The sequence below is a fragment of the Molothrus aeneus genome, chromosome 14 (assembly GCF_037042795.1).
Source record: "Molothrus aeneus isolate 106 chromosome 14, BPBGC_Maene_1.0, whole genome shotgun sequence".
NCBI classification, from domain to species: Eukaryota; Metazoa; Chordata; class Aves; order Passeriformes; family Icteridae; genus Molothrus; species Molothrus aeneus.
In genome coordinates this window covers 8709630-8736080 of record NC_089659.1, presented here as the reverse complement: position 1 = coordinate 8736080, position 26451 = coordinate 8709630, and the positions used below count along the sequence as shown (strand labels likewise).

Here is a 26451-nt window from a genome sequence, read left to right as displayed (position 1 = left end):
GTCCCTGTAGTGGGATAGAATATAAGAAAATAAAGATAGTGTAGAAAGTAATCTCACCCCTAAGGAGTTGCAGCTGGGCCAATGGTCAAAGATTAGGAGCAGGCCTGACTTTACCAGGCCACAGCTGTAACCAGTGAGAAGAAGAGTGCTATAAAAGAGTGGGGTGGCTGGGTGAGAGAGGAACTGGAGCTAGTTGGCTGTTCTGTGAGGAAGAAAGAGGCAGTGCTCTGAGGAGCTGCCCATGAGAAACACCAAGGAGGTATGAAACTTTTGTGATAAGGAGACAACAGTGTGGAACCTCTGTGATAAGATGACAACAGGTCCCTGCAGCTCCATGAGGCTGAGAGCACAGTAATGTTTGGGACACTCCATGGTGGCACCCAAGGGCTGTTGGCTTGCCTGAGCTTGTGGTATCACCAAAGGGCAGTTCCTCTGTCTCACTGCACCCCTCCTTTCCTGCCTGTGTCTGTAGTCTCTGTGTAACCCCCCCAAGAATAATCTGTTTGTTTTTCAGCTGGCCAGGGTGGCCTGGGACCCACTGCTGGCTGGGGGAAGGTGCTGAGGCCGCCCTGCCCAAGCGCTGCAGATCTGGGCAGCCATCTGCCATTGTTTCCCCTCAGTCCTGCTCTCACGGCTGCTCAGCTGTGATAGCTGCTGTTTTCTCCCAAAGACCCAGCCCTGTTCTCCTTTCCCATCATGAGTTCTCTGACAGGCCACCTCTCCATGTCCAGCCCTGCAGGGCCAGTCCCATGACAAAGCTGCTCAGGCTGTGTGTCCCCAGGTTAGCAGGCAGCTCCTCACCTCTCCATGTCCAGGGCCAGTCCCATGACAAAGCTGCTCAGGCTGCTTGTCCCCAGGGGAGTCTCCTGAGGGACAGAGCCAAGCCATGGCCCTCACACACATCCCGGCCAGCCTTGCTGCCTCATGGAGGCACCCTGGGCTTCCTCCCCCCAAGCACAGCAGCAGTGTTCTCTGTTCTCTCACCAGCTGCTGGGTGCTAAATGCAGCCTACACACTTATTTGGAATCATGAAAACCAAAGTGCTTGGGAGTGAAATCAGGTACTGGCTGTCCTGCCTCGGGGTGCTGTAGCAGCCAGCAGCAGGGAGCCCTGAGCTCCCACCTTTCCCCAGCTGGGTGCCAGGCAGCAGCTGCTCCTGTATCACTTCCCTCCTCAGCTTGCTCAGATGCAGGGCATTTCTATCCCATTTCCATCAGCAGGAGCCAGGTGTATTTAAGCTGCAAGGCTGGCAGCTTTGGGAGGGGAAAAAAATAGGAGGTGGTTTTGTGGTAAAGCTGGTGGGGGTTTTCACCTCACTGCCTTAGTACTCTGCTTCTCTGGGAGGTAAAGGAGCAGTTCTTGTTTGTCTCACATCTTCTGAAACCTTTCTCTTTGGTTGTTTAGGGGTCAGGTGTGTTAGGAGATGTGACCTTTCTGTCCTGAGCCATCTGTGGGGGGTGCATTGAGCCTGTGCAGGACTTGGATTGCAGGTGACAGATGTGGGCTCCTTTTGGTACCATACATGATGTACCTGCTGGCCCATGTTCCAGTGTGGTATCTGGCTAGTCTAGAAAGTTCCTTCTCCATTAAACATTTTTCTTTTCTTTCTGTTTCATGTTTCTCCTTTTCCCTGTTTTCCACAAAATTATGGTTGTCTAAGACGTGTCAGTTACCTGTTATTTCTACCTACTTCCAGCAGAGAACAAATCACTTTCAAACTTTAATAGGTCAGTAGGGGCAAGACTTAATTTTCTTTGTGCAATACACTTTGCACCTCATCTCTTTCTCCTGTTTATTCCTGATGTGATGCCCCAGTCTGTATGCTCCTCCCATACACAGGCTTGTTAAGCCTTGCAAGAGCTTTTTCCATTATATTTTGTTCTCTGTATTTGAAGAATTATTTGCTTTCAAAAAAGATTGAGGTACTGCCAGGCTGAACAGACTTACTAAGATACATTTTTGGGTGAATATTGACAGCTGTGAAAAGCTGGCTGCACTGCAAAAAAACCAAAAAAATTATTTAGGGTACAAAAAGCAATGCTTTTTCCTGACATAACAATTGTTAATATTCTTTTGTTGCTCGTTTTTACTATCACTATGCCTATGGGACCTCAGCATCAGCAAAATCTGTAGTGCCTAGATTATCTTAAACTGGGCCAGTAAGAACTCTTACATCTTACTGCAAACAGCCTGAACTCAGGCATTTTGTCTTAAAATTGAATGGTTTCTTGTCTTTAACCTGACAGATCCACTCTTTGCAAAATGAGTGTGATTTTTTAACTCAAACCCAAGCTACCAGCCAGATTTACATCATTGTGACAAAGTCCTTTCTCAGGGTTCTTGGTTAAGTTTCAGGTAGGGAGGTTGTGGTAGTGGTTGTTCAGATGTTCCTTTCAATGAACTTTTAACTCCAGTGAAGGCAGGTGGAGCAGCCAGTGTCTGTGCAGTTGTTGGAGGTCCCTGGCAGTCCCTGCACCTTCCCCAGGTTTCCATTAGAGCTGAGGCAGCTGCAGCCTTAGCTTTGGCTGCTCCCTGGCCTGGCTGGTTTGGGCATGACACATCCAACAGTTTTTATGGAGTTTGGCAAGGGTGAATGTCCTGATGTCTTATTTTGGCTTTTCCCTGTAGGACAGAGATCAGGATTGATTTCTTCTAGCCCAGAGTAGGTGCTGGTGACAGCTGTAATCAACACAGAGGTGCTTACACTGTTGATGAACAAAAGCAGCTGCTGGATGAAAAAGGGGGAAAGTATATTAATTTGAGCCTAGAAACAGGCATGTAGCTTTATAGAGTGATGCTGCAGGACTTCATTTAAGCCTGTATGTGATCCATACATTCAGTCACAAGGGTTAGAAAACATCGTTGCTTGCCAGGTTTCCTTCAGCTTGACAGTGCCTGTGTAAATAATTGTCCTTTTGTAAGATGAAGTTTTCTGGTTTTAGCACTACAACTCACTCAGGGGTTTGTTCTGAGCTCTCAGAAGTAATTGGCAGCTCATAAACAGCTTTGTAATAGCACTGAGAACCATATGAGGGAAGCTGCACAGGGTATCTGGAGCTCTGGGCATTGCTGGGCAAAAGGCACTTGTTTCCAGGTGTGTGCAGTTCTTGGTATTTTCGTTTTACAAAAAAAAAATTGTGTTCTCTCTTCTATGGATGAGATGGTGATGTATTGGATCACTTTGATTGCATCATGTTGGGGGGGTGAGGAGAAGGGAAAATATTCATCTTGATCTTCCAGGGACAACCCTCTGCCTGTTTTCCAATCTCCAATGCAAGCTGATAGCAAGTGCATCAAATAAAAATCATAATTTGGCCAGCTTATCAAAACAACTATAAAACCTGAAAGAAAGTAAGCATGGAGCACAAGTCCTGTGAGGAGCAACTAAAGGAACTCAGGTTGTTGGGCCTGGAGAAGAGAGGCCTGATGGAGGACCTTATTGCTCTAGAACTACCTGAAAGAAGGTTGTGGCCAGGTAATGAGGAACAGGACAAGACAAAACAGCCTCAGGTTGTTTCAGGGGAGGTTTAGTTGAACATTAGGAAAAATTTCTTCACTGAAAAGGTGGTTAAGCATTGGAACAGGCTGCCCAGGGAATTGGTGGAGTCACCATCCCTGGAATTCTGGAAAGCGCATGCAGCTGTGGTGTTCAGGAGCATGGTTTAGTGACGGGCTTGGCAGCGCTGGGTTGGTGCCTGGTTCCCTGAGCTGAGGGCTCTTGTGAAGCCCTGCAGGCGCTGTGTGGGGTGGCTGCTGCAGTGGTGTTTGGCACTGACGCTGTTTGTGCCCCTGCAGGCCTGGCGGAAGCGCTGGTTCGTGCTGCGCAGGGGCCGCATGAGCGGGAACCCCGACGTGCTGGAGTACTACAGGAACAGCCACTCCAGAAAGCCCATCCGCACCATCGACCTCAACGAGTGCCAAGTGCTCAAGCACTCGGGGCCCAACTTCATCAGGAAGGAATTCCAGAACAACTTTGTCTTCATCGTGAGGACCACCTACCGCACCTTCTACCTGGTAGCCAAGACTGAGGAGGAGATGCAGATCTGGGTGCGCAACATCAGCCAGATCTGTAACTTCGGACATCTGGCAGATGGCACAGGTAGGGTCACGCTCATCTTGGAGGCTGGGACAATGCCCAGGGGTGACAGGCATGGACCTTGCTGTCAGGCTAGGCTGGGCTGGTGCAAGAGGACTGGTTCCTGTAGCCCCACACAGACTGAGATGCTGCTTAACCCTGATCTCAAAGTTCTCACTGCTGCTGGGTGGAAATACTCACTGGCTGCCTGGCCTCACTTTGATGAAGTAATTCTTCCTTAATATAAGAAAAGGTGCTGTTTATGTGAAAAGCTGCCTGAGTGTTATCTTCTGGGGCCATTTATTTCGTTACGTGTCCTGTATTTATTTAGTTAGGCATAATGTAAGACACCTGTTTCAGGAAAGCATCCTGCACAACTCCCATTTTCTCAGGCTTTGCTGGGTGTGGAATGTGCACAGACTTGGGTGTATATGCCTGCACATAAATCAATGACAGAAATACTAAGCTGCCTTAGTCTGTTAATAAGAGAAAACAAAGAAAAGGCAGAGGATAGGAGTGTTAGAAGTGTGTGTATAGACTTAAGAGATGGTCCTGCCAATGAAGAATCAAGGCAGCTCTTTTGCCAGGCCCTACACCTGTATATACTCAGCAGAGTGAATTTCTTGAAAAGCTGCCAAGAATTAACCACTCCAAGATGGATGTAGCCAGTAATTAAAGTGGGAACCTGTACCATCATTAACTTACCTTTTAAATGAGACAATCAGGCTCAGATAACAGCAATCTGTTTTTCCCTTGACAATTCCAAGGGGCAGATAGAGCAGCAATTTGAGAGTTGCAGAGGAAGTGAGTCAGAATGAAGCCTTCAACGGTGATAAAAGGCAATGCAGGAGTAGAAGAGGGGGCCATGGAGGGCCAGGAGCCCTGGGGCAGTAATGTGTTTGGGGGTATCATGTGTGGCCAGGCAGTTTATCCTTCCATGATCTTTGTGCTGCTGCACTCAGAGTGCTGCTGGTGCCTGCAAGTGCTGCATGGCCACACCATTACCAAGCAACTTGATAAGAAACAAAAGGCTATGGGAAAAGTTTTATTTTAATTTATCATGGTTCCTGGCATTGCTTAGCTGCCTTTTGAGTAGTGTCTTCTCAGGGAAATAGGAGTGGCAAGAACACTGCAGTGGTCCTGTTACAAATGTGATGTCTGTTCTTTTCCCATTCACTTCAGAAACCACCATGAAAACTTGCTGACAGATTATGTGTCAGTACAAGCTGCCCATGAATACAAATTTCAAAGTAGCTCTGGTAGGGATCGGATTTTACTGCCCTTTGGAGGCTGGATGGAATTAGAGATATTCAGTAACTACCTCAGTAAACCTCAGTTGTTGCTCTTGGATTGTTATTTCTGGTGCAGGTTTGAGATACAATTTTACCAATTACTCTGAAATTAAGGTAAACCCTTCTATGCAAAAGAGAAAAATAATTTTTCTCTCTAAATGTGTAGGCAGCCTTCTCTTGGGCTCTTTGTGAGGATGTTGATGGGGGATGTGATCTGTGGCAGAGGAGCTGAGACAGTGGCTGTCCCAGACAGATGCATTTACACTGGGAAATGCCTTCTCTGTTTTGCTGGTGCAGTGCACTATTGCTTGTAAGACTTACACATGGACAACACTCAGAGTGTTGCACATTGGTGTTTCTCTCTGAGCAAAGATTGCCAGTGTGGACACTGATGGATGAGAAATGACAGCTCTTGCAGCAGCAGTTGGGAAAGCTGACACTCCAGCTTTCCAAGGCAGATATTACCCCCCAAGAAGTTTAGCACTGCTGAGCATTTGCCTTGATTCAGTACAAAGTCTGGCACTTGAACTTGCAGCCCTCATCAAGGATGGTGTGAGCTAAGCCCCCAGACATGCACTTACTGTGTCTCTAATGCCAAATAGCTCCTAAGAGCTTCTATTTATCCTGCCAGTGAGCTCAGGTCTGGGGTGTATCCAGGTCAGGCTGCCAAGCACATCCAGATCCTCTGATTTAAATCTGCACAGCTCCAAAAATTGCACATCACATTTCAAACAGTTGCTAATTGCTTCAGCTTTTCAGGATCTCCTAAGTTCTCCAAAAGCCTGTAGGTTTAAACAAATTACCCTTTAAAATTAACATTAGAAAAGAAAAGTCCTATTAAATGCCACATGATTTTTTAAACTTAAATGCTACTGCTTTAAAAAATACTAGTCCCTGCTATGAGTCATATCAATCTTAATCTGTGCATCGCTGAAAATTTGCTGTGACTGAGGCCAAAACACAATCTGCTGCTCTCTCTGCTTAATGCCCAAAGTGTAGCCACAGGTTTATGCAGTGACTCAGCTTTAAGGGCTGTCCTGTTGTTCTCAGTTAGTCCCTTCCAGCAGCAAAAGATGGACAGCCAGGCCCCCAGCCCAGAGGTGTTGGCAGCCAGATGCAGAGTGAAGTTACAAAAGCTCCTGTGAGCACAGCTCTGTAGTCAACAAGAGAGGGGACAGCTGGGAGGCAGAGATGACATGGCAGCTCCAGGCAGATGTCAGGAAGCACCTGGGAGGGTGGCTGTCAGGAAGGACTTGCCAGCAGCACTCACACACTGCTGCCACCAGAAAGTGCTGCTGGCTGTGCTGGAAATGACAGGGAGCTGGCACCTTTGGGGAGTCAGCTGGAGGAGAGAGGAAGAGGCCTTGCTCCTTGTTTTCCTACCCTATCTCAGCAAAATCCTGCTTCCATCTTTGGTGAAACCTCCCAATAGAGCCATCATTCCCCAGCCCCACGGGATCCATGGCCAGGCAGGGGACTGGGAGGATGCTTGGCCCGAGTGTCTGGGGCAGGGGAGGGGTGAAATGAAGCGGCTGTGGGACACCAGGGGCACAGTTTATCCCATGTGCAAGCTGAAGCTGTGACTAATTGACCCAATCCAATGTGCCAACTTTTCACTGGAGAAACAAGTGGGAAGGTTGTTTAAGCAGTTTCATTAGGAAGCCTTACTGTTACGATTTCTACCTTGGTGTCAGTGCAGCCTTGGGGGTGGCTGATGTGAGAGGAACACCCCTATTCCACCGTGTCCCTGCATGGCTGTTGCACCATAGCAATTCTTGGGGAGGGGGGTGGGGTCCATAGCAGAAGGGAAAAGCCCTCTGTTTCTCCAAGCAATGGCCCTTCATTGATGGGAGAAGTCACTGTGGAAGATGCTGTGCAGCCTCTGTGGTGTCTTTCTCCATAATTGCAGGGCAGAAATGTTTGGTGTTAGTAGCCACCAAAGCAGTTATTTTGTCAGCTGGAGCTTGCTGTCTCTGGCAAAAGGGATGGCAGGCACCAAACCTATTCTCTGCCTTCTCACTGTTGAAAGTAGCCATGCATAATTTATTCTGCCCAGCTGCTGTCGTGGTAGTTTTAATGCACACGATTCCGTTACCAGCAGAGCTGGCAGGGACAGGAACAGTCTGTGAGGAGCTGGCTGCAGGTCCCTGAGCCCCTGAAGGTCAGGAAAGGGCAGGTCTGTGCTGTCCCCACCCCTCCCTCCTGCTCACAACCGTTGCCATGTGGTCTGCAGCTCACAGCCTTTCCTGATGGGATAATCCATGGCTAAACCCTGTGAGTACCAGATGGAGTTCAGGCCTGTTCGTTCTCTGTGTTAATAACTCAGAATGTCATTAATTTCTTTCTTATGCGTTGTGGCAGTTTTAGTTGCTGGTTTGTTGGAGTTTTTTAAATGTAGTCAGATGGTGAAGTGAACATGCTTTTCTGAGATCCCATGGGAGTTAGCCCAGTGTGTGTTTGATCATTGTCAGCTTGCAAGACAGCTCTGAGTCCTAGATTGAAAAGCAGAGTTACTGTCTGAGCCAGCACGATGAACAAAAGTTATTTTTCAGATGGGAAGGCTGCAGCCCTCAGCTCTGCTTTGCAAACGTGAAACCCTGTAAAAGCCAGATGATCACTGATGAAACCCTGCTGCTATAAGCACCTGCTCAAAATTAAAGCAAATCCTTTGCTTACCTTTGAATTTAAGCATGTTCTTACATGCTTTGCTGACCTGAGGCCCACCACTGCCCAGATCTCTGAAGCTAACTGGAGGAAGCAGCAGGGAGTCCATAGTGGGAGATGGGAAGGAAAGAGGCAGCTCCCTCCCAAGTTGAAAGGGATGAGATGTAGGATAGTGCAGGGAGGGAAGATCAGCTGTTTTATTCTTCTTCTGCTATCAGGAAGATGAGGGGTGAAGCCTGCTGTGGTTGGTGTGGGATCCTGCATCACTGGAATCATGGACTATCCTCAGTTGGAAGGGACCTGCAAGGATCACCAAGCCAAACTCCTGGCCCTGTACAGGATGGCCCCAAGAGTTGCACCATGTGCCTCAGAGGGTTCAGTTTGTGTTTAGTCATGTGCTGTCTAACCACCCAAGCCTTGGCAGTCCTCTCCATCCCCCTGGTCTGCTTGCATGTGTACCCAGCACCTCCCAGGCTGAGAAGTGACTACAGCAGCCTGGTGCAGTGCCAAGGCTTGTGCCTCTGTTGAGGCTGGGACTAGATTGGACCTGCTGGAAGGTCTCAGGACCTCATCACAGAGTGCAGGATCTGGGGCCAGGACACATGCGGCTGGTCAGGGGCTGGTTCCCAGCATTTCCACCAAGTTCTGGATATCAGCATTACAGAAATCTGCCATCTTGCTGCACGTTGAAGGCACGTTAATTCTCAGTGTGGTTTTATCAGCAGTTCCTGGTTTCTTGTGTTTGTTTCTGCTGTGGGGTTTTTCATTTTGGAGAAGGGTTTGGCAGCTTTGCCTCAGGCAGTGTGTGAGCCAGAGAGATGGGCATCCACTGCCAAGCCCTGCAGGTGCCAGGGACCCAGTGAGCACTGCCCCATCCCCACACAGCTCTGGCCAAGGAACTGCCATGCAGCCACCTGAAACTTCAATAGAGAAATCATATTACCTGACTGAGGACTTGTGCTCTTGGTGCACTGTTTGAGCTTGCTGCCAGGAGCAGCTGCTCTGTAAAGACACCCTTCCTACTCCACAGCTGCCCCTTGTGGGAGGTCTGGATTGCACTTGATTTTTTGAGTTGGAATGCCCCAAAAGCTTTGTTTATTTTGACTCTGTGTGGCTCAGCCATTGCAGGGACAGAGGTTGGGAGAGGAACAGAACCAGACTTCTCTGCTGCCAGGCAGTGCTCAGGCCAGATGAGTGTTTCAGCCACAGGCAGCCAGCTCTGGGCCAGCCCCACTGCCTGCAGCCCAGACCCCCTCCTGTCCCACTGCCATCCCACTCTGTGCTGGGGACACTGGAGTGTTATGCCCAGAGAAGGTGGCACTGAGCTCAGGCTCCCATGCTTTGTGACCTCCAGAAACGTAGTGTCACTTTTCCCAGCAGAGCCAAGAAGCCTCCAGCTGGGCAGTTACAGCCACAGCACTGCTCTTGTGGTTTGGTGGCCAGCTGAGAGAGGCACAAAAAGCTTGCAGACAAGTTCAGAGTTTGTCTGGCTACTGCATGAGCTGGAAAGCTCAGCTTTGTCTACTGAGATCTAGAAAGTGGCAAGAAACCAATCCCTTTCCTTGTCACCATTAAGTTGAAGTGTTGAAGATGGATAATTAATTATTTGCATTAGATACTAAAAAAATACTTGATAAAACAGGCCGCTGTGCCTCAGCTCTTTCTTCAGCAGAGTCTGTTCTTCATTGCTGGCTGCAGGAGGGGAGAGAGGGACCTCAGACCAAGCAGCCTGCAGGACTTTGATAGCCTGGGGCAGGAGGAGCCAAATCAGGCTCCCCTCTACCCAGAACCAGTGTTTGCCTTGCCTCTCTGCTGCTCTGGCATAAAACATCCCTGGTGCAAAAGCAGGGTGGTGGAAGCCAGGACAGTCAGAGCTGTGCCTCAGCCGGGCCATCCATGTCCATTGCAGGTTCTGTGGAGAGCCTGTCTCACACGACCTCGTCCCCACAGCCCTCGCCGGCCGCCTCCACCCACGCGTCCCGCATCGCCGACCCCTCCTTCTCAGTGGAGCCCGCTGCTGCTGCTGACGCTGCTGCTGAGGAGACCCCCAGCGAGTCGGGCTCCGTCTTCCTCCCTGACTACCTCTTCCTGTCCAACTGCGAGTCGGGCAAGCTCAGCCACAACAGGTGAGTCTGGGCTCTGCCACATGTGTCAGGCTGGAGCCCCCCTCTGTCTGTCCAGGCATGAAACACAGCCCCAGGGAGCCCTGCCACTCAGAGCTGGCTCCCAAACACAACAGAGGACCACCAGCCTAATCCAATTTACAGGGTGCTTTTCATAGCACAGATTAGTGGTTGAGCATCATACATTGGTCTTGTCCCTTTCCAAGGTGGGTGGCTGAGGATCTGACATGCAGCCTCCCCCCAGACACCTGCTGTTGCCCAAGGTGCCCCAGCCTCCAGTCCAGCTCAGAGGAGAGGGACAGATCTTGTCCCAAACTGGGTGGTTGGGTGTTGTGTTTGCTGTATTCTTACAGCCAGGAGAAAAGGAAAGTCAGGTCCTGACCTCTGTCTCCTTGCAGGTGTGACAGCTGGTCAAATTCAGACAGATCTCTGGAGCAAACATCATCAGATGATGTTTTTGTTGACTCCTTGCAATCCCAGCCCTCCCTGTACCTTGTACAGCCAGCCAGCGCCGTGCAGCAGGTCGGAGCCCCAGTGGCAAATCCCAGCATGGTGTCCAGGAACACAGACATTAGTGGCCCATGCAGTGACTTTTCCTCCTCTTCCCCGCTGCTGGGGACGCCGCTGAGCCCTGAGTTTCAGGCTGACAAGAGCCAGAAGGCGCTGCCCTTCGGGGTGACGCAGCTGGACGTGCTGTCCAACACGCCGCCGCCGCGGCCGCCCAAGCCCACGCACTTCTCAGACCGGAGGGGAGAGGAGCTGGGGGCCCTGCAGAACGGCCACGCAGGGATCTGCCGGGGCCAGGTCGCTCTGGTGCCCAGAAGGATCTCCTTGTCCAGCTTGGACAACATGAGGAACTGGAAAGGTGAGTGCACTTCCAAGAGCCAGCAAAGCAGCACCAGTGTGATGGAGCTGCCCACTTGCACAGAGTGGTTTTGACTTCCTGTTGTGCCTCGCTGTCCTCCCCTCTGTGAAATCTTACACCACCCAATGTAACACCAAGTGTTCTTTCAAATGAATTAGCAAGCAGGATTCAGTCCCTTAGGTTTGCTCCTGCTGTGTAGAAGCCTCTCAGTATGTGTGCAGATGGGCAGCAGTTTGGCTCTGATCCCTTCAGGGTGCCTCATGCCTTGCTAATTTTCCCCTTTCCTCCTCAGAAGAGAAAGCAGTAGAAAAACCAAAATGAGAAGTCAGCCACTGAGTTGGGCAATGCCAGACTCTGTTAATACAGGTCAAAATGTGGGTTTGCATATGGGAAATGCCTCTGGAGCTGTGCTGCTTTGCTACACCCAGTCTGTTCTGTGAGAGCTGTGTGTCTTTTCACAGCTTAGACTAAAGACCAGGAAGTCAGGGAGACACTGGGGATGGGATGTAATCCTGGCTGAACCAGAGACTCTGCGTGTCCTTGAACAAATCCCACTCTGTCCTTGCACTTGGGTCAGGGCAGTCTGAAAACCTGCTGCTACAGAGCAAGGCAAGGCTGCAAATTCCACTCTGAGCTGAGCTGGCTTTTCCACTTGCTCCTGAAATACCTTTATCACAAACAGGAACAACAGTCAAAAGCCAGAACATCATGGTGTCATAAACCAGCATATGCAGTATGAGAAAACTTAATTACATGGAGCCACAGAACAGAGGGAGGCAGCTGGAATACCTGGCTGGAAATTATCAAGTATATTGTAGTGATGTGAAAACCTTCATTTCTGATGAGGAAAGAAGTGTAGGTTTTTAAAGGCAAGCATCCTTTAGACTCCTGCAGTTTGAATGACCAGACAATGTGTGGGGCTGTTAGATCTTGCTCTTAAAGCTGAGAAACTAAAGCAAGGAGATATCTGCTCAGTCTGTGTACAGACAATTCTTGGAAGGTTTCTGGAGAAACACCCATCGGTGGAATTGCTATTCTTAATTATCAGCTACATTTGGTTGCTCCCTGAGAGGTGCTGCTCCAACACAGCTGGTTCATGATCCTCCAACCCAATTTACACCAAAATGTCTCTAAGAGGATTAAGTGGCCAAATGTCATGTTGTGCTGCTGTGCTGCAGGGTTGTCTCTGCCTGATGGGGGCAGCAATGAATTAATAAGTGCTGCCACCTTTTCTTACCCTAAGTGTAGCTGAAACCGTTTTGAAGGTTAAACTCTGAATTAAAATGTGTTTAACAAGAAAGATCAGAAAAATAGAGGGAGAAAGCAGCAGCTCCTCACCAGCTTCCCCAGTGAGTGCACTCAAGTTATTAACTTAATTTTTTGCCCTGCTAACCTGCAAAAGGTGCACAGATGTAATTAGCCCAGGGAGAAAGCAGCATGAGCTAGTGGAAGTGCCATGAAAGGAGGATGAGCTGTGAGGCACCTGTATCCTGGCACCTGCCACAGCCTTGTGCCTCAATGTCTTTTTGCCAAAATAAATAAATGTAGCTGTCCCAGGATAGTGACTGTGTCTGTCTGAAGATGTAGCTGCACTAACAGAATTGCTTTGTTCTTGTTTAGCCCTTTTGGCTGGTACCACAAAAATTCCCCCAGTTGCAGTACTGACATTTCTACCATAAGAGCAGGGAATGGATTAACATGGTTGCAGGGATTTGAGGCATTCCCACAGAAAAGCCATTTTCTGCACAGAAAATCCCTTTTCAGAAAAGGATGGTGGTTGTAAGCATCTCCCACAGCTGAATTTCTATGTGCTGAATGCTAGATTTTAGGTTTTTTTGGCTTTTGTTTGGAAAATAAAACTGACCAAGACCAAGGCCCACCTGCACAAGGAGACTGGTGATTGTCTCCATGATCTGGCTGTTCATTCCCCATCACCTTGAGCCCCTTGCACCACATCAGCCCTTCTGGATGAAAAAACAAAGAATTTTTCTCCTACCATTAAGTTCCCCCACACACCACATTCTGTACAATAACAATTGCTTCCCTGGCACCTTAAAAGGCTCTGAAATAAATATCCAAGAAATAATATCTATAATAACCCCTTTTCATATAATTTCCCCAGTTTGACAGATGGGAAAACAGAGAACAAATAGAGCAGGAGCTGCATTTAAATTCTTGCTTGCTTGCTTCCACACCAGCCTTTTTCCCCAACTGTTTGTGATACAGGAGGCATAAGTCGCAGCTGGATTATACATGAACAGGTTCCTTGGTTTCATACTTAAAATAGATGTAATCACTCTTGAAATGCTGCTGAGTTGGATCTGGTCTTAAGTGTCATTGTATTTCCTCATTTAGGAGTTATGGAATCTTTATAAAACTCCAATTATTTTAGAGCCATATGTTTTTCTCCAGAATTATCTCTGTAAGGTTGCACTGCCTTATCCCATTTTTAATCATTTTTTTTTTCCTCACAGCAGACATGGAAGGCAGTTCCCTAAGAAGTCGAGATAAGAGGCTTAGCTTGAATTTGGTAAGTACTCTGTTTGCACAAATTTAAAACAGAAACTTCCCACTGAATCACTTCACATCCTGATACTCAATCATTCCTCTCATCTGTTCAGCAGAAGAATTTAAAAAAATGGAAAAAGTGCCTAGCTTTGGGCAACTTCAGTGCTGGCTGCTTTGTGGCTTCAGTCGGCCTTTGAGAGAAGAGGGAGGGAGAGGCCTCAACCCTGAGCGCCCCGACTTTAAAGCAGATGAAGCTGGGTCTGTTATGACAAGGGTTCCCAGTAGCCTCAAGAATTAAACTGTTGACCAAGAGCACCAGGGCAAATGGCTTATTCCTTGAAAAGGGGGTCTAAAGAAGCCTATCGCTCTGTGGTCCTGAGGGACATCTCTTCTTTAGGACATTGGAAAAGGTCTGCTCTCACAGTGCCTGGGATTGAAGGCTCTATCAGTCCACAGCTTCCTGCCTCAGCCTGTGACAGACACAGTTCTAAGCAGCCCCATCTCACATCTCGCATAGCCAGTCTTCAGCCTGGGGCTGGATGTTGTCTTCTGTGGCAGCTCCTTTGCTGGTGCTGGGCAACTTTTATTTTTCTACTTTTTGAAAGCTTGCAAGGATTGTAATCGCTCCCTCTCACCAGTCAGCCAGCACTAACCTGCACAAAGTGATTTCCTAATGCTAATTCTCAGTGATCAGAAGTGTGTTGTAGGTCTGGGTTTGCTCTCTCAAGTTCCACATTTGCCAAAGTCTTGTTCATCAGGTGTTCTCCTTTCAGACTTTTTTTTATATTCAGGATCTTGCCTCTTACAGCAGTAATTCTGACCTCATTCTATAGATCAGAATAGAACTGCTGCTGTGAGAGGCAAGTGCAGCCTCGCTGAAGTTGGATGATTTAACCAATGAGCTCCCCAGTCAGTTTGGTTCTTGTTTCCAGCAGTGACTCGTGAAGCTCAGCGTGGACTGCTCCAGAGCTCTGGAGGGTTCACCTGAACGCACACGTTTGTGTCTTGTCCCATCAGAGCAGTGCTGGGCTCAGCTCAGGCTGGGAGGTGGGGGCAGGCTGTGCATTAATGGAGCCCTTTCTGTGTGTCCCTGCTGTGTCCTGTGTTCCCAGCAGCTCCCGGCTGGGAGGTGGGGGCAGGCTGTGCATTAATGGAGCCCTTTCTGTGTGTCCCCGCAGCCGTGCCGCTTCTCCCCGCTGTGCTCGGCGGACAGCTCCGAGGACAGCTACGTGCCCATGCGCCCCAGCGCCTCGCCCTCCGCGCCCGCCTCCGACTGCTCCCCCGACGGCTACATCCCCATGAGCCCCGGCTCCGCCACCTTCACCTTCCCCGTGGTCAGCACTGAAAAACTCACCAGCCCCTTGCCTGAGCTCCCCTCCGACGTGGAGCCCCCTCCGGTGAACCGGGACCTCAAGCCTCGGAGGAAGTGTAAGCCCTGACCTGAAGTGCAGAGCCTGGGGGTCCTGCTGGTGGGGACATGGGTGACCTCCTTGGATAGTGTCCTTGGCATGTCTGAAAGCAATTCTCCCTCTAGAGGATGGGTTGAAATGCTGCACGGGTGACTTAGAGCACTGTAGCCTGGGATGTGCTTGCAGGGTGGTTTTTGAGTGAGGAAGAGCTTCCACGGCTGCTTCTGCAGTCCCAGCCCAGGGGGCTGTGTAAGAACAGTGCCTGGCTCTCACTGGGACTGCAAACAGCCAAGAGGACCTAGCCTGGGAGAGACAGCAGGCTGAATCCTACCACTCTGAGGAACATGCACTCCTGTCTCACCAGCTCTCTGACCTGCCAGGAATGGGACATCCAAGCACTCAAGTACTCAAACTTGGTGTGTTGGCTGTGGTTAAACCTCTCTTGGGCAGGCACAGCTGTCTTAGTTTAATGAGGAATTTTCCGCAGATGCTTTTGCTGATGGTAATTTTCCACTCCTGGTTTTCATGGCGTGTCCAAAATCTGGGTTGCACTTTTAGAGAATATGCTGGGTAAAATTCAGCTTTGAAGTGGAGAAATTGCCTAAACCTAGCCTACAATAAAGCTCTTGGGGTTGCAGAACTACAGGGTTACTCAGAAATTGGTTCAGGCAGTGGTACTATAAAGTGGGGATGGACATTTAGACCATTACCATGAAGAAAAGCAAATTCATATCCTTCCTTAAAGGGCCTTGAGAATGGTGGGCACATGTACATTGAATGGTGACAGGGATGGCCCTGATCCCCATGGATAGGATTTTTTTGTTTAGAACACAATCCAAAACCTGTTCTCACCTGTAGGCTGAACCAGCCTCTCCAAGGCAGCATATACAGAGCATATTTGGGGCAAGTGTATGTATCTTGTGTGGCATTTGGTCTCTTTATGCCCACTATATTTATTTTAGGGGGATTGGAGGACTTTGCTTTCCAGCACTGACTGAAGAGGTCATTTGTTACTGATTTCCTTCTTGGTTATGTTCTGTGAAATACTCTGTTAGTTTCTTTCTGTTAATACAAAACTGCATTTTTCTAAACAGTCTGTACTTTTCATTGAAAACACAGTTATTTTCTTCTTTCTTACAGCACGACCACCTCCTCTGGACTTGAGGAACCTCTCCACGATCCGGGAGCATGCTGCCGTGACCAGGATGTGGACTGTGCCTTAGTAAGTCAACAAGAAACCTGCCATTCCAATCTTCTGAGCATCAGCATGGAATAGAGTTAAAAATAACTTATCCCATCCCACAAGAAAGATTCCTGGCAAAGCCAACAAAGAGAAGTTCCCCAAGGTTCCTTCAGTATCCCCCAGGCTTTTGCTCTGAAAAGCAGGGCTCCCTTTCACAATGGGCAGCTCCAGAGAATTCAGTGTTGTGATTTGAAGGTTCCTTTTAACCTGGAGCTGGTCTGCACTCTGGTGTGGCTGCTATGATGTCTAAAAGCTTGGCATACCTAAACTATGATAGAGCCATTTTTGCTTCTTAAAATTATTATGGCAAAGTAGAACCAGATCAGATGAAGAGCTCCCTGAAATGTAGACTGGGTGTAGAATTCTGCACTGCCGCACAGCAGTCCAGACTTGAACTTTTGGCATGACCTTTTGTCACTAGAAATTAGTTATTGGTAAAACAAATGCTTTTGATCCCAAAGCCCAGGTAGTATGAACAGATGATACTGTTGGGCTCCAAGGGCAGCAGAAGACTCATCTTCAGGGAACTTGTGAGCAGGAGAGGCCTTTAGCCTGCTGGCTGGGGTGTCTTGGCATAAAAAAAAAAAGCAGCTGTACTGAAGTGTGTGTGTAAAAGCCAGAAATTCCCACCAACCTCCTCTGCACACCCTGGGCACTCCAGAAAATGTGGGGTTTTGCTGGCATGAGTGCCAGACAGGGCATTTCCACTCCCCCATTTCAGGTTGTCACATGAAGGGCAAAAGAGACACAAGATGAGCAGTTTCTCAGTTGCAGAGCCCTCTCTCACATCCAGCCCAAGGCTGGTTAAGCCCCTTGGCACTGCCTGTTAGGGAAAGCCAATACCCTGCCTCCCCAGCACCCCTGCCAGAGCACTGAGGTTAATCAGTGCTGACACAGTGCAGAGTCCTGAAGGATAATGAGCTTAGAGTGAGTTTGCATGTTTTACACTAACAAAAATAAAAAAGAAGTTATGCCCAAAACTAATACAGCAAAAGGAATTATGCTGTTCATGCACAGAGAGGCCATCTAATTTCCTATTAACAAAGCCCATTGTGCTTGCCTGTGGTAATTTATTCACCATGCACCTCTGAGAGTTGTGTTCATGGGAGAGACTGCCTTGTGCAAGAGCTGAGTCACAGCCATCTCCACAGCACGGGTGGCAGGTGTTGACACTGTGCAAAGCCAGACCGATTTCCTTTGCATGGACCTCCAGCAGCTGATTAATTCACATCAGTCTCCAAAATGTGGATACCTGCACAGCCAAGTAGCTGCCCCCATCATTACCCAAATGAATGATAGCTCTGTGCCCCTTGGTAGAGAATTGCTTCAATGTTTTATGGTTTGTTGTACCAGATAGCAAACTTTCATAAATCCCAGAGGAAAAAAATCAACAAAATCAGTCAGCAATATAGTACACTATTTCTAGAACTAAGGAGTGGCTTTGGACATCCTCTCCACAAAGGCTGCAGCCTTAGTGTGAGTTTATTCACCATATGGACTGTGTCAGGCTTTGGCTTCATTTCAGTGCATCTGTAAGATGCTTCCTTAACCTCTCCTGTGTTTTTCTTCATAGCAATCGAATGAGCTTTATCTCACCAGAAAGAGACAGTATTAATTCAGCAAGAATATTTGCCAATTCAGTTTCCGGAGAAGAGGAAGAAAGTTACATTCATATGGTAATGTCATTTTCACACAGCCATCCTTTGCTTTATTCTGCTCTGTCACATTGATGGAGAATGCAGAAGTTTGTTTTCTAAGAAAAAAACGTTGAGGAGGTTTGTCCTTTGCCTTCTGGTCTGTTTCTTTTTTTTTTCAAATGATGAAATGGTTTTAAACCCAAGACACTGGGACCAATTTACAGAGAGATAAGGGAAGCCCTTTTCCTGCTCTGCAGAACTCAGCTGTTCGCCCACGAATGTTGCTGAACAGTTCCAAGAGATCACAGGGATCAGCCATATTTACATGAGAACTCATTAAGACAAAAGAAAATTAAATCTTTTCACCTTTTTAAAGTGTGCCTTGCAAAATCTCCTAGGAAATAACAGAAAGCCGTTAGTGCACTTCCTAAAGAAACACACCAAATATTGTGCAGAAACAGAACTCCCATTAAAGTCTCATTGCTTCTGCTTTGGCTGGTGGCACTAACCCCACTTCCCATCCCATGAAAGAAGAACATCTGGCTTTGTGGCTTCCTTTTTTTCATTTAGTCTTTAGCCATATCTTGCAAAAGATCAGAATCTTGTTTTACTTTGAATTTTAGGTGGAAATGGATCTCAAATCCATTCATCTGAACCAATGTCTACAGATCTGCTTCATAGCCAAAGCCCAATACCAATAGCTATAAAAATATATTGCAAAACTGACAACAGTCTCCATAAATCATAGTTTCAAATTTTAACCCACATCTCTACCAGACTGAAATCTGCTCAAGAGGGCACTTCCAGTTGTAACCGTTCCCTATTTGGTTTTTCTAGTCTAGAAAAACCTGACATATGTTTGTGGTTATTTGTGATTTTAGGAGAATAATTGTCAGTTTCTGGATTTTAACTGAATTTTCACCATTTCTTCAAATTCATTGAATGATGATGTTCAAGTGGGCACCCCTGCAAATCTGAGCATTCTGAGGGCTTGGATCGAGAAGCTGGGCACAAGTCCTTCTTGATAAACTTGAGTGTAAATCAGCCTGTTTTGACTTTTTTGCCAGAATTATCAGAAGAAAAATGTTCTCACGATTTCTTTATCCCACAATTATCAGTGCTATGCTGTGGTTAGTAACCAAATGCACCCCTGGCTTAGACAGAGGGCCCTGACTGTTCTCATTCACATTCTGCCAGGTGAATCTCCCAGTTGTGATCCTGTTTCCTTCTAGGATCATGTTTTTAGAGCATTAAATGTTTTTCTTCTTTCCTGACAGGAACACAGACAGGCCACCTCTCCATACAGTGGTGCTTTTCCATGGACAAGGAAATCTAACCTTGATTACTTAGCACTGGATTTTAACTCTGCTTCCCCATCCCCTGTGCAGAAGGTAGGAGTCATCAGAAAAACCCCACAGCCTCCTGCCTTTTTGTCTGCTGCGAAGAAATCCAGACGCAGGGTTGCATTCTGCTAGGTGCCCTGAGTGCCATGATGAAGCCAGTCCTGTTTCCAGCTGACTGTGTTTGTGTCAGGCCCAAGATTAACGTGACAAAAGCATGGTGAGGGTGCTGAGGTGTCCTTAGTGTGGCTCACAGGGATGCTGCTAACATGAGCTCAGCCCAGGGTATGAGACTGCTCTGGGAAGTGCAGCCATGGGGGCTTGTGGGCCAGCAGGTTCATGCTTGCAGGATGGCTGCATGCTCCTTCATTTTCATCAAGTCTCCACAAAGCCTTTCCTGCTAGTTTTCCCAAAAATCTCTTTGTAGTAACAAGTTTGCAGCCTGTGATAAATCCATGGGGTAAAACTGTACCATCTCTTATAATCTGGCAAAATGTGTATCTTTATTCTTGCATCACCAAAACCATTTCAATTTCTTTTGTAATGCTGAGAAAATGCATTCCTTGTTCCAAAGAACTTCTAAGCTGCCCAAATGGTGGGTAGGTATGACTGCAAAGCAATGAAGTGTTGTCAGTTTGGATCATTTTATGTCCTGTGTATCATTTTCCCCATACTCCCAGATGAAAAAGACTCAAGACTCTTAAGCTTTCTTTTTTAAACCCTCCCTGTATCTAAAATCAGTTAGGTTATCCCTGCAGCAGCATCACTCAGATGAGGAGAGAATGATTATCTGCATGGAAATAGCCAGTACAGCATGTTTCCCTCACTTGCTGGGCTGAGTGACAGGGTGACAGATGGATAATTGTAGCTAAAGCAGGCTGTAAAGCAATGCTTTTGTCAGCTGATGTCACTGTGAGCTTCAAGGTGAAGGGAAGCAGTCAAGGAATGAGGGAAAGGGAAAACAGAAAATCAAGCTAAGTTTTACTAGCACCCCTTTTCAACCTGAAAATTAAAACATTGGTTTTTTTCCTCTCTGTCCCATAGAAACCTTTTCTGTCTGAGGAACAGAGAGTGGACTATGTCCAGGTAGATGAACAGAAGACTCAAGCTTTACAGAACACTAAGCAGGAATGGACAGATGAACGACAATCAAAAGTATAAAGGAAGAAGATTTGGGATCTGGAGGGTTTTTTTTTTGCACTGGAACCACAATGTTAATGAAGCAGCTATCAGAGGAGAGCTCAAAGGAAGAGAGAGTTGTAAGATGCTTACAATCTCTAGAGGCATTTTTACTGGAAACCTTTGATTTCAGCTGGAAGAAGTATGCTGAGTTGAGTGAGTGGTTCACTGATGACTCAAGTAATGCATTAGCCTTTTACTGCCCTTGCCAGTGTGCTCCATGGTACCATTTCCTGGCATGATTCTGCAACGAGTCATACACTTAACGCTAACAAATCCACTACAAGTTGTATTAATCTAGTTCGTCCTGCCTTCTCCCTCTGTTGCTTAATTCCTAGTTGCTAAAGCTATTTTTTGATATTCCTACAAATGCTGCAGGTGCTCGGAGTGCTTTTGTGGCAACAGGCACCTGACAGGTTTTGGTGACTAATCAACTAAGGGCTAAAATACTGAAACAATAATAATAACTTTTTGAATATATAGTGCTTAAGCAAAGAGAATTTTGAAAAATATTTTTCCCCTGGGTTTAAAAGGTCTGGCTGTGAGCTGAAGCTGTCAGAACTCAAAGCAGAACTACGTGCCCATGCGACTGAAATGCATGGTCTGTGACCCTCTGGATGGTGGTCCTTGTACTCAGCTTCTTCCCTCCATTGTGGCTCATACCTGTCACTTTTCTGTCTGATTCCTACTGATGTTTCCTCCCCTGTCTTGGGAAGTGTCTTCAGCACAGCACAGCTGCTCTTCTTGTAGGAGGCTGCAGCCACACAGCTCTTGGCTGGCCAAAAAATAGAAAGGGAAGCTGTGAGCCTGTTTCTGCAAGCCTTGAGAGAACTGGCAAAGGATCAAGACTGCTTTCATCTGAACAGCAGAAGGAATGCCATTGGAATGCTGGTAGCAGTCGTCAATCTGATTGTTTCACTAGACCCACCCCAAAATAAAAAAGAGCATTAGGAAGTGCAGTGTGCTCTGGGAGGCCAGGAACCTGCCAAAACAGGACAACAATGTGCTCACACAGCATGAGGACCTCTGGGCTCAGGAAGTTTATCTACCTTGGGACTTGTTACAGGCACTATCTCAGGATGACATGTGTGTGTAGTTTATAAGATATTTAACTTTAAACACTTGGCTGTGGTCTTTATTTTACAGTGGCACACAGCCACTTGACTCATGGAAGTGGGCAGTGGTGCTGAGTGACCCACACTGGGTTTGGTCTCACAGGCTTTGCTCCTGTAGGTGAGTCCCAGTAGCCATAAGAGGTCTGATCCTATCAACAGGGACAGACAGACAGGACCCTTACAAAAGATTTCTTCTCTGACAGTGCCAATTCCCTGGCCTCCCTTCATGTGCCTGTTGTTACCACTCAATTCATTGCTGTAACCTGACATCCTAAAAATTCTAATCTCCAAACAGAGGTCATAGAAATGCCATTTCAGAAACCACTGGCATGTCAAGGCTCCTACTCAGCTTGTTCCTTACCCCCTGTGTGCTCCAATCATTCAGGCACTCTGGGAGGCCATCGCTCATCCCATGGCATAGGCAGCATAGCTAACAGAAACACAGTTTTCCTCCTACCTCAAGAGAGCTGAAGGGCTTGCAGGTCTCACTGCTTCTTTAGCCCAGCCCCTGGGGATCTGTGGTGACCAGGATCTCACTGGGTTACCCTGCAAGAACAAGGTTCACCAGCGCCTTCACTGCCTGGGGCAAACAGGGCACCCAGGCCTGACGTGTGAAGTGTCCTGGACCAGAGCTGCTTGGAAATTGGGGTGAGTCCTGCAGGTAGCTGACCTGCTGTTCCCTCCTGCCCCACTCCTCCCCCCTCACCAAAGCTCTCAAATTAAAGTTGATGTTCATAAAAATTTTCAAAGTAATTCCTACTTTTCCACATGCATCTTGTCTGTCTGGTGTGAAATTTAGTTTGTTAAACGCAGCTGTTTTCTTCTCTAACTGACTTAGCAGAGCTGGGAGCACCCGTGCCCTGGGAGTGGTATTGTGACAGGGGAGAGGCAGTGGAGATCTGCACCTGCACAGAGGTGTCAGAGAGAGGGAAGCAGGGGAGGGCCACGGGTACTGAGACCTTTGCCTTTCTGTTCAAAAGAATTGCCTTTCTTTCAAAGTGTGCAGGTAGCACGTGTCACTGAAAGGGTTAAAAGACGAGCTAAAAGGCATTTTAAATTACAGACAGACAACCTCCACAAGGGGTGAGTGAAGTTATGTTCTGCTACTGCAGATCCCAGGTTGTGGAGTGATGGAGCAGCCTCTGATGCAGATCAGAATCTCATACAGATCAGCTCGTGTTTGACTGGAATGTTTCCTTTCATGCTGTCAGAAAATCTTCTGAAGTGGAAAAACACCAAGTTATTGGAGACAACTGACTCACTTGTTATTCTAGTTTATTGTAAAAATATTTAAACTTCAACAAACCTGGCTAACAGATCATTCAGAAGTTTAGAGAAGAAAGAGCTGTATCTGGATTTCTACTCCCCTAAAAGGACATAAGCATATAGCTTGGCAGGGACTGTCCTTAGAGGAGAATGGCCCCTTTCAACTTCCTGTGTCCCCTGCTTGCCCTCACAACACTCTTATCTTGATCAAATGCTGCTCACCGGTTTCTAACTTTTAACTTAGAGCTAAGTTTGAGGGTTTATTCTGATTTTTCATGTGATGTCCATTTTTACCAGCTGCTGCAGGGCCCATGACCTTCTTTGCAGGTACAACACATGAAACAGGAGCAATTAAAAATACTAGGGAAAAAATTTAAAAGCAGAGCAGTCCTTCTCAAAGGCTTTTTTTTCCTTTTTTTTTTTTGGTCAAATTCCTCAATACTTCGAAGAGGGTAAAGAGGAGCAGGATGGTGGGAGGATGGCAAAGCCAAATCTGCTGTGGCCACCTCACCACTAAGGATTTGGGTGTGAGGGGAGCTGCAGCAGCCACGACTGACAAACCTGTGGGCCAGTGCCCATAGAGCAAACTGCTGGCAGTGGAGGAGTGTTACAGAGCAAAAAGGAGTTGCTGTTCAGTTAAGGCTGTTCTTAAATCCTAATCCCTTGGCCAAGAAGGAAAGAAAACATGAAAACTGAGTCAGCTTTTGACAGTGTCATGACTGAAAATATAGCCCAGGCCAGAGCCCTTGGTTAGTACTGGCCCTGGGGCCAGCCAGGCACACTCCTGATGATGTTCTCTTTTTGCCACGGGTCTGTTACTTTTGTGTATTTTTTCCAAAAGTGTGGTGAGAGCTGATGCAGAGAGATGCTCTGCACCTGAACGAGCACAGAGTGGCCAGTGGTCCCTTAGCAAACTCTGCTGAGGGAATTGGCACTGCCCACCCAGGTATTGTAGTGCCTTCTCCAGCACTGCTGGGGCCTCTCATTAAAAATAGGCAGAGCACTAAATGAGCAGAACTGTTTTGGTTTAATTGGAAATGTCACCTTGTGGAGTTGCTGGATGAAGCTTGGTTGCAGAATTACATGGAAAACAACCAAGCTCAATGGTTTGAGTCCTGTGGTTATTGTTGGGTTCCCCCCGCTGAGGTGTTTAATATGGCCTTACTCTCTCCTTCAATGACTGCACATTTGACCAAGGTATAGCAGGTCCACAACTCATTTGCTTTTTGGACATTTCCCATATAAATGTCACATTTCTAATTCCTTTATGACAGGAGGCAGCATTAATTTCCTTACTGGCAGAAATGAACACTTAACCTGAGAAATGCCAGCAGCCATGTAACTGGAGCAAGGTGTTTTCAGCCAGCTCACTTTGCCAGTGGTAGCACCTGCTTTCTTCATTGTCACTAACTACATTCTCGATGTAGATTTTGGAGTTGCATTCACTTGCAGTAATTCAGAAGTTCAGTAATTCAAAGACCATCAGATGCTGTGATGAGAACAAAGTACAGGGCAATGCCTTCCCTTTGTCCCCCCGTTCTGCAAAACTTGCTCAGGTTTAAAAAAAATGAAAGCCACCAAAATAGCAGACATTTGCCATGTCAAAGCCAGGATATTTTTTGTTTTCAAATAAAAATAAACTTTTTCTTGTGCAAATGAAGCATTATACTTTTTTTGTATTTGTAAATCTGTGGGGAAGCATTAAACAGTCATCTCTGTTACGAAGGGACAAGTCATTGCTAGAGGGAAGGGGCTCACCTTCCTCATGTTTCATTGTAATGTTTGGTGTATATATTTGTACATTAAACTGTATCTTTTTTTCTAATAAATTAATATAAAATGTAGTTGTGATCTTTAATTATTTTGGTAAGTGAAGGTGCTCATGGGATAAGCTCCCACATCTTTCATTTCATGCTTTTTCCATTTTTAAATTCTCTTATTAGGCAGTGACTGGTTCATATAAAATATTTGGATGCAAGTTGAAACAAATTTGCAAACAAATGTCATATGCCTGTGTATCAGGGAGATTATCTGCAGAGTAACAAAGAACTGTGAAGTTGTGACTTGGACTCGTGTCTGTGTCCTCCTGGGACAGGAAGAGCTGCAGTCCCCCAGTCCCAACCACAGCCAAAGGGCAGGAAGGGGCCACAGCTCCTGACCAGCCATGTAGAGCACAAGCACAAATTTATTCAGCACATGCTCCAGGCTTGGATTCCAAGGCTGGTTGTTATTTAACCTGGTCTTTTAATTGCTCTGTGCTGGGCAGTGTAGTTGCTGGTAATACAATTTCCACATGCAGCAAGCTAGGGGATCCATTCAATGTGCTCATCCTGGGATTTGGAAGTTGAAACAAGGCAGTCCATGGGAGCAGAGCTGAGCAAGCCTTGCTGCTAACAAGCCAGGTAGTGTGGAAATAGTTTATTTATTGCTTCAGGCAAGTGCCACTTTTGGATCTGCATGCGTTGTAATCTGGCTGGAGACACAGCGTGGGGATGGAGGGAGGTGGAGCGCTTGGAGAGCCCTGATGGAAACTTGGCTGCTCAGCTCAAGACACACAGACACGTGTGGCTCAGATAAGCCCTCGCCTGCAGGCTTGATAGAAGGGAACTCCGTGACATTTTGTGTTTGGTCTTCAAGGGAGGGCAGGTCAGACAAATAAAAGGTCAGATAAAGTCTGACTGACGTTTCACAGCTCTTCCATTTCTGCTCTGCCCAGCAGAAATGGCAACGGCCCTTTCAGCAGGGAGCACTTCCCAGCAAAGAGCCCTCCCTCAATGCCCCTCCTCCCAGAGCCTCGGAGGGAAACAACTGTGTCAAAAAACAACTGCGTCAGCCCTGCCACCATGGGATGAGCCAGGAAGCTCCCACACTTCCACACCTCCATGCAAAGTGCTTTACTGATTGGATAATAATAACAACAACAACAACAATAATAATAATATGAAAAAAATGACAGCAAAATGTCTGGATATGTAAGCACTTGGCTCTATAGAGGCTGGACTCTCTAGTTACATCTGCGTTTTCAATCCACATCCAATATTTCCCTGAAGCAAAAAGCCACAGAGCAGCCAGCCAGGTAGCAAATCCAGGTTATCTTCGTGGGGTGTGAAAAACAAACCTCTCCAAAAAGGCAGTAATTCTCCATCATAGAATCAGAGAATATACCTTGAGTTGGAAAAGATCCACAACAAACACTGAAGTCCAGCTCCAGGTCCTGCACAGCACAGCCCCAAGGATCACATCATGTGCCTGAGAGCCTTGTCCAAACTGCTCTTGAGCTCTGGCAGGCTGAGTGCTGTGACCACTTCCTTACAGAGGCTGTTCCAGTGCTCACCCTCTGGGTGAGGAACCTTTTTCTCATATCCACCCTCTCAGCCCAGCACTTTTTTGTCTCCTCAACTCTTCTGGTAAAGTGCAATTGCTTTGGTCCTTTTTAGCCAGAGCTGCCCAGGAGAGCATCAGCCTTAGAAACAGGCATTCCTTCATAGTCCTTGTGCTCTGTATCAGCTCAACACAACAGTGGTGATCGCTCATTTCTCTCCAGGAGATCTCCATGATTTTTGGCAACAGAGCCATACTTTATTTCCAGTTTTTCATGTGGCTTTTGCAGGACAGTGACTTCCCCCAAGCCAGTGGCAGTAGCAGAAACAACACTGAATTTGTGAGGTCTTGGTCCTGCAATTTTGCTAGCAACTTATGCAGGCTTCACACTGTGTTTTGACAGGTCTTAAGATC

At 47.2% G+C, this 26451-nt stretch overlaps 1 protein-coding gene across 2 annotated transcripts in view; it reads left to right on the top strand.

Annotated features, from left to right (window-relative positions):
* The window catches only part of GAB3 (GRB2 associated binding protein 3), a 65871-nt gene extending 41311 nt beyond the window's left edge, over positions 1 to 24560 (top strand). The window contains exons 2-10 of one of the 2 annotated variants that reach the window (XM_066559697.1): positions 3796 to 4099; positions 9941 to 10157; positions 10553 to 11019; positions 13497 to 13549; positions 14706 to 14955; positions 16077 to 16158; positions 17753 to 17855; positions 19094 to 19207; positions 20201 to 24560. In XM_066559697.1, coding sequence (XP_066415794.1) covers positions 3796 to 4099; positions 9941 to 10157; positions 10553 to 11019; positions 13497 to 13549; positions 14706 to 14955; positions 16077 to 16158; positions 17753 to 17855; positions 19094 to 19207; positions 20201 to 20317 — 1707 coding nt within the window. In that variant the 3' untranslated portion in view covers positions 20318 to 24560. Of the gene's footprint in view, positions 1 to 3795; positions 4100 to 9940; positions 10158 to 10552; positions 11020 to 13493; positions 13550 to 14705; positions 14956 to 16076; positions 16159 to 17752; positions 17856 to 19093; positions 19208 to 20200 lie in introns of both variants that reach the window. The other variant, XM_066559696.1, reaches the window with a different exon arrangement.
* Positions 24561 to 26451: the final 1891 nt, after the last annotated feature.